At 39.3% G+C, this 18602-nt stretch overlaps 1 protein-coding gene across 1 annotated transcript; it reads right to left on the bottom strand.

Annotated features, from left to right (window-relative positions):
* Window positions 1–443: 443 nt before the first annotated feature.
* Window positions 444–17443, bottom strand: Ms4a14 (membrane spanning 4-domains A14). The gene is made up of 7 exons (XM_048361421.1): window positions 17306–17443; window positions 15430–15558; window positions 13159–13212; window positions 10389–10538; window positions 8168–8266; window positions 1308–2900; window positions 444–1268 (listed from the first exon to the last, which is right to left on the bottom strand). Exons 1-7 carry the CDS (start codon window positions 17441–17443, stop codon window positions 444–446), a joined length of 2988 nt encoding a protein of 995 aa, XP_048217378.1.
* Between the last annotated feature and the right edge of the window lie 1159 nt (window positions 17444–18602).

Genomic DNA, 18602 nt, shown 5'->3' with positions numbered 1-18602 from the left:
ATTGAGTTTGATTCCTTTCTGACTCCTTTGATTTTTGAACCCTTATGCAACCCGAATAATCTTCCTAGTTAATTTTATGAACCCTCATATTATATACAAAGTTGCAGGCAAAACAAACCCCATTAGTCCTATAAAAAGTTGATCCACTAAAATTATTTTCAAAAGAATTGGTACTCATAAATTGAAACACTAAATTTGATGGCAAAATGTTTACATGAGACTTATTCCTTTACTCCCAGAAAGCTCACATATAGTGTTAACATTTGGTTTGTTGTCCCTGTATTTTCATTAAGACAGAACTCTTTGAGGGTTCTACACACCCTTCATTTCTGGTGATTTTTATCATAGTTAAGATTATAGGTTAGGGAAGACTATATTGGTTTTCCCTTTCATTTGGTTCCATTTTGGGAGGGGCAGCATGGTATCTGGGTAGCTTCTGAATATTAATCAGATTCTTCAGATTGCTGTTGATCTCTTGCATAACACAGGGAAGAAGTTACATTTATATCTTTGTTCGAATTTGAGCAAGTTGGGCTATTTTTCTGCATCTCTTGTTCTGATTCCATGTTGGTCAGACAGGTTCCATAGGTGCTGTGCACTAAGCTTTGGCTGCAAGAAGGTTGATAGTCTGACCTCATATCCTCTAACTCTCCTGGGTTCTGTCCTACAAATTTCTTGTCCTCTGGCTTGCTTGGTCTTGTGTGGGTGTTAGGTGCACACATATCTTGTTTTACAGCGTCAGATTCAGTGCCTTCTTGACACTCACTGACTTGAGACAGAACCTTTCGTGATTGCCAGCCTGGGCTTTGCCGGGATGTGGTGTTTTTGGTTGAAATTTGTTGGTAGAGTGCTCTTTGCCTTAGGGATTCTTGTTCCAGTAGATCTTGGGATTCCCAGTTTAGGGAATCCTGCTTTCCAAATTGCCATTCTTGTGCTTTCCAGTCTTTGTTTCTCCAGCCTTGACTTCTCCAGTCTTGGGTTTGCTGGCCATATGCTTGCAAGTTGGAGGATGTCCAGGGTGGAGATTGCTTGTCTTGGGCTTCATAGTCAAAGCTTCCAAAGCTCCAATCTTGACAGAACTGCTTTGGAGGTTTCTCCACTGGAATTTGTTGTCTCTGGTTTTGGAATTGTCCTTTTGGGCTTTTGTCCTCTTGGGATTTCGGGTCTTTAGACTGCTGATCTTGGATTTCTTTCTTTGGAGGCTGCTCCTTAATCCCCTTCTGGTCTTCATCTTTGGGTGGTTTGTCTGGCACCTGCTCTTTTACACCCTGTTGAGTTTGTTCATCTTGAGGTTTCTCTCTGCTGACTGGCTGGCCTTCAGCCTTCTCAATGTCAGCCTGCTGAGTTTTGACCTGATCTTCAGCTTGCTGATCAGAAGGTTGGTCTAAGGTTTGGTTATATTGTGTTTGTTTATCCATGGAGAGCTTCCTTGGGAACATCCAAGATTTGAGTTTTTGGTCTAGGGATTTTCGTCTTGGAGATGATTCACTTCTCCTTGGCAGGTCTAAGGAAAATCTCTTTTGGTATTGCAAACTTTTCCTTGGCAGGTCTAAAGAATATCTCTTTTGGAATTTACTATCTTTTCTTGGGATGTCAAAGGAAAGTCTCCTTGGGGATTTGATGCCATGGGCTTTCTTCTCAGATTTCCATTCCTGGGATAGTACCATGACTTCTGTTCGAATGTCTTGATATATTATTTCTGAAAATGATTCGTCTTCCGACTCAAGATCCAGGTCTAGCATGAGTGGTATATCATGTGATGATGGATCTTGGTATGGAGTGTCCTGTGGATCATCCTGGATTGGTGTTTCTTGATCTAGACTCTCTTGGGATGATGAATGTTGGGATGGTATGTCTTCATCTTCAGATGATTCATCTTGGGGTGCAATATCCTGGAGTGGTTCTTCTTGGGATGGAATTTCCTCAGATGGTTCATCTTGGGGTGGTTCATTTTGGGGTGGTTCATCTTGGGGTGGTTCATCTTGGGGTGGTTCATCTTGGGGTGGTTCATCTTGGGGTGGTTCATCTTCAGGTGCTTCATTTTGGGGTGGTTCATCTTCAGGTGATTCATCTTCAGGTGCTTCATCTTGGGATGGTTCATCTTCAGGTGCTTCATCTTGAGGTGATTCATCTTGGGATGGTCCCTCTTGAGATGGTTCATCTTGGGATGGGGTTTCTTGGGGTGGTTTGTCTTCAGGTGGTTTGTCTTCAGGTGGTTCCTCTTGAGGTGGTTCCTCTTGCGGTGGTTCCTTTTGAGGTGATTCCTCCTGAGGTGGTTCCTCTTGAGAGGGCAAGTCTTCAGGTATTAGATCTTTTGACTGTGTGAGGTGGGATGATGCAGGTTCAGATTGCAAGACTTGTGCTGATGGGGATTGTGAGGGTGGAATTTCAGATGGTAAGTCACCAGGCAGTGAGTATACGAGCCCTTGTGTAGATGGAGTTGGGGAAGCTTGGGGTGGTGAGTCCAGGTCCTGAAGATAGTCTTGCATTTCAGAGGGTTCTACTAGATTATACTCATTAGTCAGCTTTTCACTCACAGAGCCTTTCTGAGAACGTGTAGTGTCATCTGAGGACCTTGCCTCAAATGAGGGTTCCAGCTCGACTTCGTCTTGTGGTGACTTGGATGGTAGACGTATACCCTCCTGTTGCTCATCTAAAACAAAAAGTGCACGGGAACTTTTCCTGTCTTCATCACTTGGCTCTGATCTTTCTTGGAAGGGAAAAATATTTTTTGAGACTCTTAACTTTAAGAAAGTATAGCCTCCGAAGAAAATGGCTTGTATGTTTGAAGTATCATCAGTGTGACTGCCCTCTTGAAGCTCAAATTGTATCTGAGCATTTTCTTCTTGAGCAGGTTGTTCACCGTTTTGAGTAACATCTGAAGGCAAGAAGAATACAACCTGTAAAACAGGAAGAAAAGGGCATCAGTGCAACAGACAAAATAATCTTTGACGAACATTTCCTTTTGAATTCTCCAACTATTTTTTTTGTCTTTATTTATGACTGTAGATAGGAACTGACATCTACTTGAGGAGTCAGAAAACAAATACATGCCCTATCATCAGCTCATTGGCATTATTTGGGATAAGTAAGTACCCCTTACTATCTCAAATACTGTCACAAATATTTCTTCCATGCTTAATATTACAAAGTTTCTAAGACATTTGAAATCATTTAGTCAGTATTCAAGTATGAAGTTTTCTTATTAAAAAAATCAATCTCCTATGGCACAAACTATTCCTGGCAATACTGCAATAGCAGGTTGATATACAGAGTAGCTGGACAAGCTCTGATTACATCTTTTTACTATAAAAATCTATCATTTATATCCAAAAGGCCAAAATATGCATGATTTATTGGTCACATAGAGGAACTAAATGTTGGTCATCAAAGATAATTAGATGTGAATTTTGCCCTTATAGTGCTCACGATTGTTGGTAGACCAATATACAAGTCAAAACAATAAAACCATTCAGTAAATGATTATATTATGGGTATAAGGAAAGGGGTCATTTCAGGGAACATAGAATTTCAGTAGAGTCAGGAAATGATTTTAATTTATGAATTTTAACAGGAAAATAGGAAATTTTTAGGCGAAAGAGGTAAGATAAGTAAAGCAGGAGATAAAATTCATGTAGCTAGACAATGGAAACCATTATGAAAGGTAAAATTGTGACATAACATAGTATGATAACATTGGTAAGCAGTTAGATATCATTATAGGGTATGGTTGGCTAGGGGATTGGGATTATCTTTAGACTCAAGAGAAGGCTATTGGAGTTTTAATATAAAAAGCTAATAGTAACAAAGACCCAGAAATGCGACAAATCAAAGAAAGGATGGACAAGTGGGACTGCATCAAATTGCAGAGCTTCTGCATGGCAAAGGACATAGCTCGCAAGATAAACAGAAAGCCCACAGATTGGGAAAAGATCTTTACCAGCCATACAATGGACAAAGGCCTCATATCTAAAAAATATGCAGAACTGGGCTGGTAATATGGCCTAGTGGTAAAGTGCTTGCCTCGTATACATGAAGCCCTGGGTTCGATTCCTCAGCACCACATATATAGAAAAAAGCCAGAAGTGGAGCTGTGGCTCAAGAGGTAGAGTACTAGCCTTGAGCAAAAAGAAGCCAGGGACAGTGCTCAGGCCCTGAGTCCATGCCCCAGGACTGGCAACAAAAACAAAACAAATAAACAAAAATATGCAGAACTAAAAAAATTAAATTTCTTCAAAACAAAGCCACAAAGAACCGATAGCCCCATCAAAAAGTGGGCTAAACACTTAAAAAGAGACTTCTCTGATGAGGAAATGAGAATGGCCAAGAGACATATGAAAAAGTGCTCTACATCACTGGCCATAAAAAAATGCAAATCAAAACAACATTGAGATTCCATCTCACCCCAGTAAGAATGTCCTATTTCAAGAAAACTAACAATGACAAATGTTGGAGGGGATGTGGCCAAAAGGGAACCCTACTTCATTGTTGGTGGGAATGTAAACTGGTTCAGCCACTCTGGCAAGCAGTAAGGAGATTCCTCAGAAGGCTAAACATAGAGCTCCCCTATGACCCAGCAGCCCCACTTTTGGGCATCTACCCAAAAGACCACAAACAAGAACACACTAAAGCCACCAGCACAACAATGTTCATTGCAGCACAATTTGTCATAGCTAGAATTTGGAACCAACCCAGATGCCCCTCAGTAGATGAATGGATCAGGAAAATGTGGTACATATGGAATTTTATGCCTCTATCAGAAAGAATGACATTGCCCCATTTGTAAGGAAATGGAAGGACTTGGAAAAAAATTATACTAAGTGAAGTGAGCCAGACCCAAAGAAACATGGACTCTATGGTCTCCCTCATAGGGAATAATTAGTACAGGTTAGGCTAGTCACAGCAGAGGATCACAAGAGCCCAATAGCTATACCCTTATGAACACAAAAGATGATGCTAAGGGAAATGAACTCCATGTTATGGAAATGACTGTTATATCACTGTTGTAATTACTTTCAACATGCGATGTGAAACTGTAGCTTCTATTATTGATGATCCTCCTGTATGCCCTTCCTGTGGTCGTACCTTCACTATCTCTGTATCTTATCTGAGTACATTGGACACTGTGTATACAGGTATTAGAACTAGGAAACTGTAAGGGAATGCCAAATCGAGAGACACAGGGTAAAAAAGACAAACAATTACAAAAGCAATACTTGCAAAACTGTTTAGTGTAAATCTACTGAACAACTCCTGGAGGGAAAGGGAAAGGGGGAAGGGGGGGACTGAATGAGGGAGGAGGTAACAAACAGTACAAGAAATGTATCTACTGCCTAAAGTATGAAACTGTAACCACTCTGTATATCAGTTTGACAATAAAAAAAAGCTAATAGTATCTGATACAAACTTTAGATAGTGATTCCAAGTCTTTCTAAAAAAATAGGGAGCTTAATTGTAACCAAGCCTGCTGATTAAAAAAACTTATTCTTTTTTTTTCTTATTTATTGTCAAAGTGATGTACAGAGAGGTTACAGTTTCATATGTTAGGCCTTGGGTACATTTCTTGTACTGTTTGTTACCTCCAAAAAGTTATTCTTATTGTAAAGGTTATATACAAGGAGTTACAGCTACATAAATCAGGTAATGAGTGCATTTCTTTTTGGACAGTGTCACCCCTTCTTTCACTTTCTCCCAGTTTTTTCCTCCCAGACTCACTGACAAGTTGTATAGTTCATTTTCAACACAGTGTCTAATACCACTGCTGCATTTGTTCAGTCTTTTTGCCCCTCCATTTCTGTGCCTCTCTTACCCTCCCAAAGACAAATAAATGAACAAATAAGACAAAAAGAAAAGGAAAGGAAAATAGCAACAAAGGAAAAAAATCCTCTTATTTCCATTTCTTGGAGTTCATGTAAATAAATATTATTTTGTATGATCAGATGCACATAGGCACTGTACTTTTGTGTTCTTCCCTTAGGAGTTTTTTTCCTTTGGTCTCTGTGTGTGAATACTTAGTCTTGTATAATTTATCATGTCCCAGTATATTTTAGATCTAGCTTCCATATATGAGAGAAAACATATGTCATTTGTCTCTCTGAGCTTGGCTTACCTCACTTAACATGGTTTGTTCTAGTCTATTTCCCTGCAAATGCTGTAATATGTTTCTTTCTAATGGCTGTGTAAAATTCCATTGCATATAGGTACCACATTTTTTGGATCCACTCATCTACTGTAGAACATCTGGGCTGTTTCCACAACTTGGCTATTGTGAATAGTGCAGCAGTGAACATGGATGCACAAGTGACTTTATGGTATTCTGATTTGTGTTGTTTTGGGTAGACGCCCAGGAGTGCTATGGCTGGGTTGTAGGGAGGAACTAGGTTTAGTCCTCCAGACAGCTGTCTGGAGAGTGTTGTACTGGTTTACATTCCCACCAGCAGTGCAGTAGGGTTCCTTTCCCCCACATCCCTGCCAGTATTTGCTGCTGTTCAAATTTACCATGTTGTCCAATCCAACTCTGAGATGGAATCTCAGAGTTGTTTTGCTTTGCATTTCCTTTATGGCCAGCTTTGATGAGCAGTTCCTCATGTATTTCTTTGCCATTCTTACTTTTCTTTTGAGAAAGTATCTCCTTAGCTCCTTTGGTGATGGGTTTGTTAGTTTGGGAAGGGTTAGTTTCTTGAACTCCTTGTATATTTTAGAAGTTAGGTTTTTGTTGTATGTACTGCTGGGAAAGATCTTTTCCTCGTCTGTTGAGCCTGCTGATTTTTAATCAATCTGTGCTCTTCCTGAGGTTCTTTATATAGAGTAGGAAGAGATTTTCTGTTCTATTTTATGTTACATTTGGTATTCAGTGTTTAAATGAATTAACTGTGCTCACCTAGTTGGTTAATAATAGGGCTAGCTGAAAATCCACACATTCTTGTATTCTTTGTATTCGACACCATATGTTTTTTGTTTGTTTTCTTCCATAATTTTTTGTTTATTGTCAAACTGAGGTACAGAGAGGTTACACTTTCATACGTTAGGCATTGGATACATTTATTGTACTGTTTGTTACCTTCTTCCTCATCTCCCCTCCCCCTTTCCCTCCCTCTCTGAGTTGTTCAGTCCATTTATACCAAACAGTTTTGCATCTACACCGTATGTTTTTATCCATTAGTGCACTATTTATGTGGGGACAAGTGGTACTTTGAAGAGATTTCTGTATTTTTAAAACTCATCTTCAGCCTTTATTTCATTGGTATTATCTTACTAATTTACTCCGAGAGCTTTGGGGGCATGGGTTATACTTTATAACGTATTCAGCTGTTAAGTGCCATGGTTTAAAAATTACTCATGCTTAGTGTTGACTGTTTTACAACAGAGGGAGCTGAGATTTTGAGATGTAATGTAGTCACCCCCAATGAGAACAGTGCCACTGATCCGTAAACTGTGAAGCTGGGTAGAAGCTACACCTTGTAGTAGAATCCTGTGCCTGTGTTTTCCTCTCTAACTTATTTCTTTTATTAACCACTTAATTACTTTACTTAATGAACCAGTTCAATCACTCCCCATACTAGGATGGTAATAACTGAAGATCATATGATATAATACTTTTAAGCATACCAGTCAGAATCCTGATGTCCCCAATGATGTTGGGGACATTTTTTAACCTTAGTTCCTTCCTTTATATGTAATATCAGCATATTATAATAGCTTTAGTACTATTGAATTAGTTCTCAGTGATAATAACAATGACTGACCACTTAGTGTACAGTTGGTAAACACAAACTGCAATTATTATACATGGCTCTTGGTATCACTTAATGTTTTTCTACTTCCTCTCTAGGAAGAGAAAATAGGAAGTAGGAAGGGTATGTCTCACATACCCTTATGACCCATATGTAAGCTTCCTATGTCACAGTAATTTGGATTCTTATTAAATCTGATATTTTGTATATTTTGCTGTGAAGCTAAAGACCTGTGCATGAACAGTAGGCAGCACGAAAGGAAAGCGCAGATGTCCTATAGGGTTGTGGAGACCTTAAGTCTTAAGCTTGTCCTGCTCCAGCCTTTCTGCATGTGGAAGTTTCATTTCAACATCTGAGCATGCTCCTCCACCTACTCAGAGACTGGGAGGTTACCTGGGATAACCTCATAGGGATCAGTTCTCATTTGAACGCACCTTATTTGAATGTGTCCAGCATTTGCTTCTGAAAGATGCGATAGTCACAGCGATGCCGAACTCTGCTATGCTGAGAATTAATAAGATTGACAAAGCTCCCTGAAAGTAAGGAGGGAAAGTAAACAGCATTTGGAAACAAAGCCAGTGTCATTTTAGAGGTAGTACCTTATACTCCATGACCAAGTTTGGCATTAGACATTGAATAGTTTTCATATCTTTCTGATGAGACAAGGGTAACAACCTTTAACATCTATACCCACAGAAGCAAACACTATTTTGAGTGCAATGGGAAGAGACAATAGAGAGTAATGATATTGGTGGTACAGTGAATTGTTGCTACATGGCATCATGATGCCTTTTCCCTTTCCTTAAACTTTAAATGATGTCTCTGTAGACAGTGGATTGATCTTTATGAGCTATCTATAGCGCACTGTCCTACTATTTTAAGCTTAATTTTAGCAGGAAGTTAAAACAGGCCTAGGGATGGATTTTCCAAGACTTTCTATGCAGGAAGCCTATTCTGAAATACCCATCCTTGGAGGGCAGGAAATAACAGAATTTCAGGTAGCTGAAGATATAACTCTTTCATATATAATTTGTTCCTGGCATATACAATTTATATAAATAACAAATATGTAATATGTATTATATATATTTATATGTAATATATAATCAATAATATATATCAGGAAAGAAGTATATACATAATTATATAATATAACTATATATTATACATACACATACATATCTCACTGTAATGAAGAATAGTGGGATCCTAAATATGAATTAAGAGGGTAAGAATTTAAATTTGGTATCATGCATAAGGATAAAATTAGAATTTTATTCCCTGCATTTGCTTCTAGCACTCCACAGTAATCTGAGTCTAATTTTAGAGTTTACCTCAGAACATATAAGAAGGTCATTTGCGGGCTGGGGATATGGCCTAGTAGCAAGAGTGCTTGCCTCGTATACATGAGGCCCTGGGTTCAATTCCCCAGCACCATATATACAGAAAATGGCCAGAAGTGGTGCTGTGGCTCAAGTGGCAGAGTGCTAGCCTTGAGCAAAAAGAAGCCAGGGACAGTGCTCAGGCCCTGAGTCCAAGCCCCAGGACTGGCCAAAAAAAAAAAAAAAAAAGAAGGTCATTTGGCCCACTTAAACAAGTGACTAAGTAAGATCTTATATACAGTCACTGGTAGTTCTTTCTGCATGTCCTTTTTTATTGAGAGAGATAATTTCCCCCAACTCTGTTTTACTTCCATCCTAACTGGTTCAAATCTTAAAATTCTAGTATTCAACCCCTTAAGACACAGCAGGTAGAAATAGAATGAAACCCCAGGACTTGCTTAAGGAACTAGAGGGAAAGGCCTACTGAGATCTTTGACATTATTAAAAATAGTATCGTTTATTACTTCTGACATAAGCATTATTCTGTGTGAATTATACCTCTTGGCAAAAGTATATTCCTTATTGAATAAAATTACTGGAAGTTATATAAAGTGATTTATGTTCTAAAGTTATTAAAATACCCCTCTTGCCAAACATTTTTTCCACTGTATGTTGGTGTTTTTTAATTTAAAAATTTTTTTTAAAACATTGGTGTCAGGGCCTGGGTGCAGTCCCTTAACTTTTTTGCTCAAGGCTAACACTTAAATTCTACTACTCTACTTGCACTCTACCACTTGAACCACAGCTCCATTTCCAGCGTTCTTTTTGTAGTTAATTGGAGGTAAGAGCCTCAGACTTTCCTGGTGAGGCTGGCTTCAATTCACAACCCTCACATGTCAACCTCCTGAGTAAATTACCAGGATTACAAGCATGAGCCACCAGTGCCCACTTTAATTGTGTTCCTTTTTAATAATGAAAAGATAAAATCCATTTGATGTCAACAAAAAATGTGATAGCTAAAACCATTAACCATTATTTACATTAGACAAGTTATGATTTGTATGCTTGGTTATATAAGCAAGGAGTCATATAGTTGTGTAAGCTCAGTGAAGCAGATATAATATTCATTTTCTATAAGAGGCATAGACCACATGCAATGCTAGGCCAAAGTCACAGGACAAAACCAGTTAAAATCCAGAGTAGAGCTCCTGAACCATCTTAACTACCAAAGTTCAAAGGTGGATACAACCTCAGTTACTAGAATAAAAATGAATGCACCATTGTATTATGGACAGAGTTTGGATAAGACCAAAAATAAGATAAAATCACTTACAACAAGAATTGTTTTGCCAAAAACACATAGTCCTTCAAGGGAAGGCATCTGGCAGAACTTGTGTTGCTGTGTAAAGCTGATAATGGTGAATACAATCCCAGCTACAGCGACCACAGAACTGATGACATTCATGATCGTGACTGATAGTCCCTGGAACATAGTTTCAACATATAATAAAGTATAAATTACACCAAACCAGAAATATCTTGTGAGAAATGCTTAGTGCTTTTATCTTTGTCCATATGTTTTAGGGGTAAGTTTGTCCATTAGGTCAATGACTTAGAAAGCTCAATGAGATAAATTTTAACTCATCAAAGTTAGAAGACTAAACAAGAATAAGTTGAACTGAATAAATGAGCTGGTTGCTGGTGGCTCACGCCTGTCTGTAATGCTAGCTACACAGGAGGCTGAGATCTGAGGATTGTGGTTCAAAGCCAGCCCGGGCAGGAAAGTATGTGAGACCCTGATCTCTCATTAGCCAGCAAAAAGCTGAAGGTGGAGCCTAGTTTAGATGTTTATAAAGCACTATCCTTGAGTGAAAAAGTTCAGAGATAGCACCTCAGGCCCTGAGTTCATCCCCCTGTGCTAGGCTTGAATTGAACTCTGGCCTTGTGCTTTTGCTTTATGTTTTTTTTTTTTCCCCAAGGCTGTCTGCCCCTTAAGCAATACCTTCACTTCTGGCTTTTTGCTGGTTAATTGGACATAACACTCTTGAATTTGTCTGTCTGGGCTGGCTTGAATTTCAATCCTTAGAACTCCACTGCTTGATTTGTTATAATTCCAAGTGTGAGCCACTAGCACCAGCTTAAAAATTGTTAGTTTTTCAATCTCAGCAAATCATTTCTCATAACTTGCAAGTAGTATGGTATATTGGAAGGTATCTTCACTTTGAAATCAGACTTGATTTTGAGTCCCAGTTTCATTAGAATCTTGTACTTAATATTTTATTTTTTCTTCTTTTTTATAATTGTCTATAATGGGGCTTAGGGGCCTGAGTACTGCCACTGAGCTCTTTGGCCCAATGCTGATACTCTATCACTTTGAGCCACTGTGCCACTTACAGTTTTCTGGTGGTTAATTAAAGGTAAGAGTCTCATGGACTTTCTTGACCCTCAGATTTAGGCATGAGCTACCAGCACCCAGCTTAATCTTTTGAAATACTACTCTCTACCTTTAAAAATGAGAAATGCACCATGTGCCTTATTTCATAAACAGTTTGTACTGAATAAGTGTCACACTGCATTAGGTTGCAGAGACACCAAGAGAATGAGGAAGAGGACATTCTGCTATCTTGTGACTTGTATTCATTTCCCCAGAGGAGTCACATAAAATCACTGACATGGTTAAAGATAATTAAATCTTTGGATTGGGATTTAAAGGTGTTGATCTCATGTTCTAAAATGAAAAGTACAAAATGTACAGATTTCTCCATTCACTTTTCCATTCATTCCCTTATGGTGTTTATTTTGAGAGTATCTGCATGTATATATATGCACTCCCTTTAAAAGGGATGTCTTATTTTCATACTCACTCCTAGCACTGATCTTATTATTTTAAAGGAAAAACAAAGAAAAATCCTGTCTCACTTGAGCTTGCATGTAATTACTGCTCCTTTATTGATGTGTTGTGTCTGTTGTGGCAAGAAATACAGTGAATCATGTCTACTCTGTTCTTGCTGGAGTGGTTTGTGGCTTAGTTGGTGGCAATTTGAACATATGCTTATGACTTAAAGCTTCATCTTTAATATGGCATATAAAAATAGAAAGAGGAAGAATCATGCAGCGAGAGATGTCATCGCTCTCAATTTTCAGATTGTTGCTCTTGCCCAGCTCTGTTTTGTCTCTTGAGGGACCTTTGGTAAAGTATGGTCTCTAGAGAGGTGGTGGTTGGCTGGGTGGTTTAGGATGTGAGGCAGGACACTTGCTGTCCGTGTTTCACAAGTGAATGAGACTGGGGAATTTAGTGACTGCCGTAATCCCACTGGTGGTGGAAGAGCTGTGAGAAACAGTCAAGTCTTTCCATGCCCAATTCAACATTCTTGCCCCATGCCATCCCGCCCCACTTTCATCAGTGTGGTTCCTTTTATGAGTCATGGAGAGTTTTGCATTAACCTTAGTATATTTCTCAGCTTTGGAAAGATGGAGGCCTTCATCCTTTCCTGTTGTCTGAGAATTTCTCTATGGCTTAAAACTTAACTACCTGTAGAAGAAATTGGCAGAGGACCATTAAAACAAAGACAAAATGGCTTTGACAGGGGGCTCACATCCCCAGGACCTTCACAAGGTCAGAGTGGTTAGAAGGGACTATGAACATTTGGGTATCATTATGCCTTCCTATGCATTGATTTGGGCTGGAGCAGGGTTTCTTTACTTTAACGGTATAGACATTTTTGGTCATGTGATTTGACTTTACTCTGGGAGGCTGTGTGCATTTTAGAATGCCTAGAAACATCTCTGGCTTCTGCACTGTAGAGGCCAATAGCATCTCATCACCTAGTCATGACATGCACTTAGATCTTTATTATTAAATACTTCCTAGGGGAGGAGAAGGGACAAAATGACTCCCAAGTAAGAACTACTTAGAGGGAGATAAAGAATGTATCAATTTACTTGGCCAAAAATGTAGGACATTGGCAAATAAGAATGATCTAAACTTCAAATCTGATGTATTCAGATTTTCTTGAGAATCTACCACAAAATGGCTTATACACTGAGATGGTATAAAACAATTAAAAACTTTAAATGGCATAGAAATCACAAACGTGACTTACCCGAATTTTATTTAATTTCCCATTGGTCACAGTGACTAATCCTGTAAGAAAGAACTGTTTGGAAAACAAGATACAGAAGTTAATGTGAGGAGTAGGATTGCTTCACAGTGCAGTCTCTGTGGGATACATGAATTACCTATGTGGGAATCTCCCAGACCATCTTGCCTTTCCATCCATGCATTAAGAAGAGACATAGGCACAGTCCTAAGAATAAATCTGGACCAGACTTGCTTATCACCAACCAAAGGCTCTCTACCAGCAATAGCTGGGAAAATAAACCCTTTGTAATGTCCAGAATGTACTATGAAGATGTTTGCTCCAGCTGAGATACAAAAAAAGAGATATTCTTGGGCTCTTGGCCTAGGAGGAGCGGGGAGGGACTGCATGTTTTCTGACCAGAGGGAGGGAGCCTTTCTAGGGGAAGACCTCTCTCCATGTTGATATGGATTCTGAAGCCCAGTGTCAACAGAGCATACTCTAGTACTGGCTAGGGAAATGGAGAATTCACCCAAGGCAGATGCCTTTGCTTGTGTTAGTGCTCTGGAGAAAAACATCTCCTTTGTGGGGAATGACACTGTCCTTGGGAACATCTTGGGCTCATCTTGGGCTTGGAGTCTTGAGATGATATTTAGAGACTGGAAGTTCCTTTTGGTGCCTTCCTCTGTCAGATCACCAAGTCTTACTAGTTCTACCTCCAAGTCAGTCTCAAAGCTGTATGCATCTATCTCCGTTGCTGCACAGCGAGTTCAGGGGCCATCTTCCCTTTCAGCCTCCCCCTAGTGGATTCTCCAAGGTTTCTGTGAGTCTTTGACTTGTTTCTCAAACAAAACCCAACACATTTCAATGAAAAAAAGCCTTCAAATGACATTGTCCTTTAAAAAATTATCTGTGGATTTGCCTTATGTTAATTTGGAAGTTTTGTTTTATTATTTTATTTTTCAGATCTTGGGGCTTGAACTCAGGGCCTGGGCACTGTTCCTGAGCCTTTTGCTTAAGTCTAGTGCTCTACAAGTAGAGCCACGGGCTTCATTGCTTAGATTCTGGGTGATTAATTGGAGACAATAGTCTCACGGATTTTCCTGCCTGGGCTAGCTTTGAACTACCATCTTCAGATCCTAGCCTCTTGAGCAGCTAGGATTAAAGGTTTGTGCCACCGGCATCTGGCTGGTTCTCTGTTTGTTTTGTTTTGTTTAAAGGAGATGTTTTTCTCCAGAGCACTAACACAAGCAAAGGGTGAATTCTCCATTTCCCTAGCCAGTACTAGAGTATGCTCTGTTGACACTGGGCTTCAGAATCCATATCAACATGGAGAGAGGTCTTCCCCTAGAAAGGCTCCCTACCTCTGGTCAGAAAACATGCAGTCCCTCCCCGCTCCTCTCAGGCCAAGAGTCCAAGAATATCTCTTTTTTTGTATCTCAGCTAGAGCAAACATCTTGATAGTACATTCTGGACATTACAAAGGGTTTATTGTTTTGTTTATTGCTACAGAGTTTGGTACATCCTGATTCAAGTCCCACTTACAGTCTCATTTTTATGTCATTGTCATGAAATTTTTAGGAGCAGCCAGGATTACAAGCATGAGTCACCATAAGAGCATAAGCTTTTAATAGAGACAGTGGTTCTTATTTCATTAATTGCTTTGTTTATTCATTTGTACAAACTTTGTCTCAGTATGATTCTAGTTTCTGAGACTATAACAGCAGGTAAAACAAAACAATACTCTTGCCTTCTAGTGTGAGACACTCTAACAAATCTACCCTTAGGTAAATCAGGGACTGAGGATAAATTTAATTGTTCTCAGAACAATATTATGGCTCTGTTATTACCTTTAAGAGTTATTACCTTCATGAGTCTATCAGACTGAGAACAGCATAGAACTTATATAAAATCTTGACATGATAAAATATATAATAGTTATAAAATTCTCTCTTAAGCTGTCTTTGATGCTATGAATGCTAGCTAGATATGTTTGGTTTATTACCTGTTATCAAACTCAGTTTCAGTATTTGCTAAGGAGAAAGTCTTGTATTATTTGTTCTTTCAGATCAACCGCATGGACTTTGGGCCCTCTAAGCATTTCCCAGTAAGGGTCGCTGTTACCAGAATGAGAGTAGTACATGACCAGAGGAACCACTGGTTTGTCAGGGAGGGGAATGCCTCTTTGGTTTTCTGGAGGGGTCACACATGTAACAGTCACAGTCATAGGTCACGAAGCAGTTCACACCCACCTTCATAGCAATTTCTTTAAAGCTCTTACTGCACAATACTCACAATTGATGCTCCCCAGAATGGGTATCCTGTGAGGAAAACAAAGGGAAATTTTTTGGAGAAAGTGATGACATTAAATGCAAATATAATTCCAAGGCTCATAATGACCAGAGCAAACAGGATCTGGATAGCCTGTGTGGAGAAACAATGCAGAAGGTTAACCTGTGCTGGAGGCCTTGAGGCTGCCTGTCCCCTCCCCCCCCCCCCCCCCCCGCACCCGCCCACGTGCTTTGTGCACATTTCCCTCGTCTGAAAGTCATTCCCTCCGTTACCAGCTATGCTCCAAGTGTGAGGAGCTGGAGGCCAAATGTCTTTCTCTACCGTGCTTGGCTCACTCTTGTACAGCCCTTCCAATTACCAATTTATTTTGTGCCATGCATATTTGAATATCTGGCTGCCCTGGACTGTAAACTTCTTGAGAACAGAGCCTCCAAGCTATTCACTTTATATTTGTGTCCACTTTGGTAGCACAGCATTTTAAGATTACTCTCACAGCCTGTTCTTCACAGTGTCTACATTGATCCAGCTGTCCTTTGGTGTGCATGGGAATGCAGTGGGGCAAGAAGAATAAGACCAGCTCTACCAAAGTCTGTGATGTGTAAGTCCTTTATGCAAAATGGCATAACGTCTCCATCCTCTCATATTTCTCATTTTTCTTTTATTTCCTCAGTCCCCATCACTTTTCTTTTTCTCCCTTCTATTTTTCCTTCCTTCCTTCTTTTTTTTTTTTTTATCACATTTACCTCTCCCATAGTCCCCAAGTCATCTCCAGGTTACTTATAATACTTAGGAGAATGTAAACATTACAATAACCATTGTTTTACTATAATTTTTAGGGACTGGTGACAATAAGAAAACAGTGAGTACACTTTTGGTGCAGACTTTTTTTTTTTTTGAGCATTTTGACCCACGGTTGGCTGAATCTGTGGCTATAGAACCTGTAGATTTGAACGGCCCATGGGATATACTTTTGAAACTAGGCTCATTTCAATTCCTAGAAGATGATAAATTTGCTGATATATGATGGAGAGATGGGAGTGGATGGTGTGTCTTATCTCTTCTCCATCTAAGGGCCTGACTAGAAATGAGAATAATCTAGTCAGCTTCTTAGCATGTCAAGAGTTTGGAAGATATGGAAAATGCAGGGCCAGTAATCCTTCTTGGGGCCAGATTTCTCCTCTAGCATTCTCAGTTGTATCCCCCAGACTATCCACCCTGGAACCACACAATGAATGATTTCATTGCTTTAACAAGGTTAGGACTGTATCTTCAGCTCTCCCGTAGGTTGATGGTGAAAAAAATTGCATATGTGTAAATGAATATCTGTGGGTCACTATAGTGCTTTGGATATGAATTTCAAAGAATTTCTGATGCTTGTTTTAACTGAAAGAAGTGTAGCCTCTGCATTTACCTGCTTGTTCACTCCAAGGCGGACACCACACATTTCCTCAAAAGGTATTTGAGAGAAATTATGATCTTCTTTTCTGTCCTAGAATGTCCTCAGATTTAGAGGAGTTGTTAATTGGAGTAAAATATTCTATTTAAGTAAGTCCCCAGAAGTATTCCCAAGACCTGAGGCAAACTGTATTTCTACTGAGAACTTTTATTCGCCTTGCTTATCAAAATCTGAAGAAGTGGCCTATCATTGGCTATGATTGACTGTCCCACTGATGATCCAATTTTTTGTACAAGCAAATGACTTTGAAGTCATGCTGATGGCTAAGGAAAGATACATTGAGAGGAAAGGTGAGAGGGGAAAGGAAGAAGGGACCAGTCTCTTCTCTGGTAACAATCACTTAGTGGTGTCTCTGTAGATAAAACATGGAGACACCACTTCTTTTTATCCCCTCCAGATGACACACAATTGGAGAGAACTTACCCCCAAAAGTTTCGGCTCCCCCTTTAGAATATCCAGCAGAGAGATGTGAGGTCTGTAGGGAAACGCAGTTAACACTGTCTCATTTGGTTCTATCGTGATGACCTGGGTCCCTCTTTTCTCCTGGGATGGTGACTCCATGGTTCACTGGCAGAATTCTACTAAGAGAATATATGAGTGAATATTGTGGCCCAAATCATGATTTCCTTTTCCACCAGTGTCACATGGAGTACTTTGCAATGCACCCTTAGCAATTACTCCACTCCATACTAGAACCACAGAATCTCAGTCAATGAGTCACAGAATCTGAGAATTCTAGAGTGTACCCAGCCCCTTCACTTCCTGGAGAAGGAATCAGGAATCTAGAAGATCTTCCCCTCCTCGGTTTGTTTATTGATGTACAGCAAACACAAGATAAAATAGATGGCTTACATACAAATGAGTGCCTGTGTACCTATTAACCCTGTATAGAAGCCTATATTATATTTACATTGTATCAACTACTAATGAAAGAAACATAATATGCTGTTTTGGAACCTTGTTTTCCACATTCATCCTTGTTCGTCTTCCTTTATGTTCTTATAACTGGTATGATCTTTGACTACTAAATCATGGAGGTAAATGGCCTCGTATAACCATACACAGTACGTACAGATGTTAGGCCTAGTTTATGCCAACCATGAATCCCAGGGCTCCACACCTTTACACTGCTGGCATTTGGACCAATAATTGTCTGTTGTAGGGATTTCTGTTCATCAGCATCTCTGGCCTATACTCATTTAGACACCAATAGTACATCCCTAATTGTAAATTCTAAAAAATTATGTTCAAACATTGCTATGTTCCTTGAAGCCAAACAGTTCCACTTTAGAACAACTGCTGCATATGATGCTGAATCCATAGGCTGCAAAGAAATCCCTGCATTTAAGCATTGTGACTATTTAGTGACTGAGGAATTATACTGTTTTAAGCATTGCCTAGCTTAAAATGTTTATTATTGTTATTATTTTTATTTTCTGATTTTACTTGCATCTTAGGGAACTTGAATGGGTTGGCAAACAGTACATATATGCATGTGAACATACATAGCTATGAACATATGTATTCTCATTTAAAATGTTGGCAGAGGTGTCTTCACACCGATTATGTGTGAAACATACAGTGCTGTGTTAGATAGTTTAAAATTCATCTCATGTCTTTTCAATCAGGTAACAGATGTCAGCTTGTGCTTTTTCTTTCTCACTTTCAAGCTCATCAAAGTTCTATGCTTTAGTAATTATTTCTGTAGACTTAGAACAGA

The sequence above is a fragment of the Perognathus longimembris genome, chromosome 13 (genome assembly GCF_023159225.1).
Source record: "Perognathus longimembris pacificus isolate PPM17 chromosome 13, ASM2315922v1, whole genome shotgun sequence".
Lineage (NCBI taxonomy): Eukaryota > Metazoa > Chordata > Mammalia > Rodentia > Heteromyidae > Perognathus > Perognathus longimembris.
Note: the sequence above shows the minus strand (reverse complement) of the source record. Positions and strands in the feature narration are given on the sequence as shown.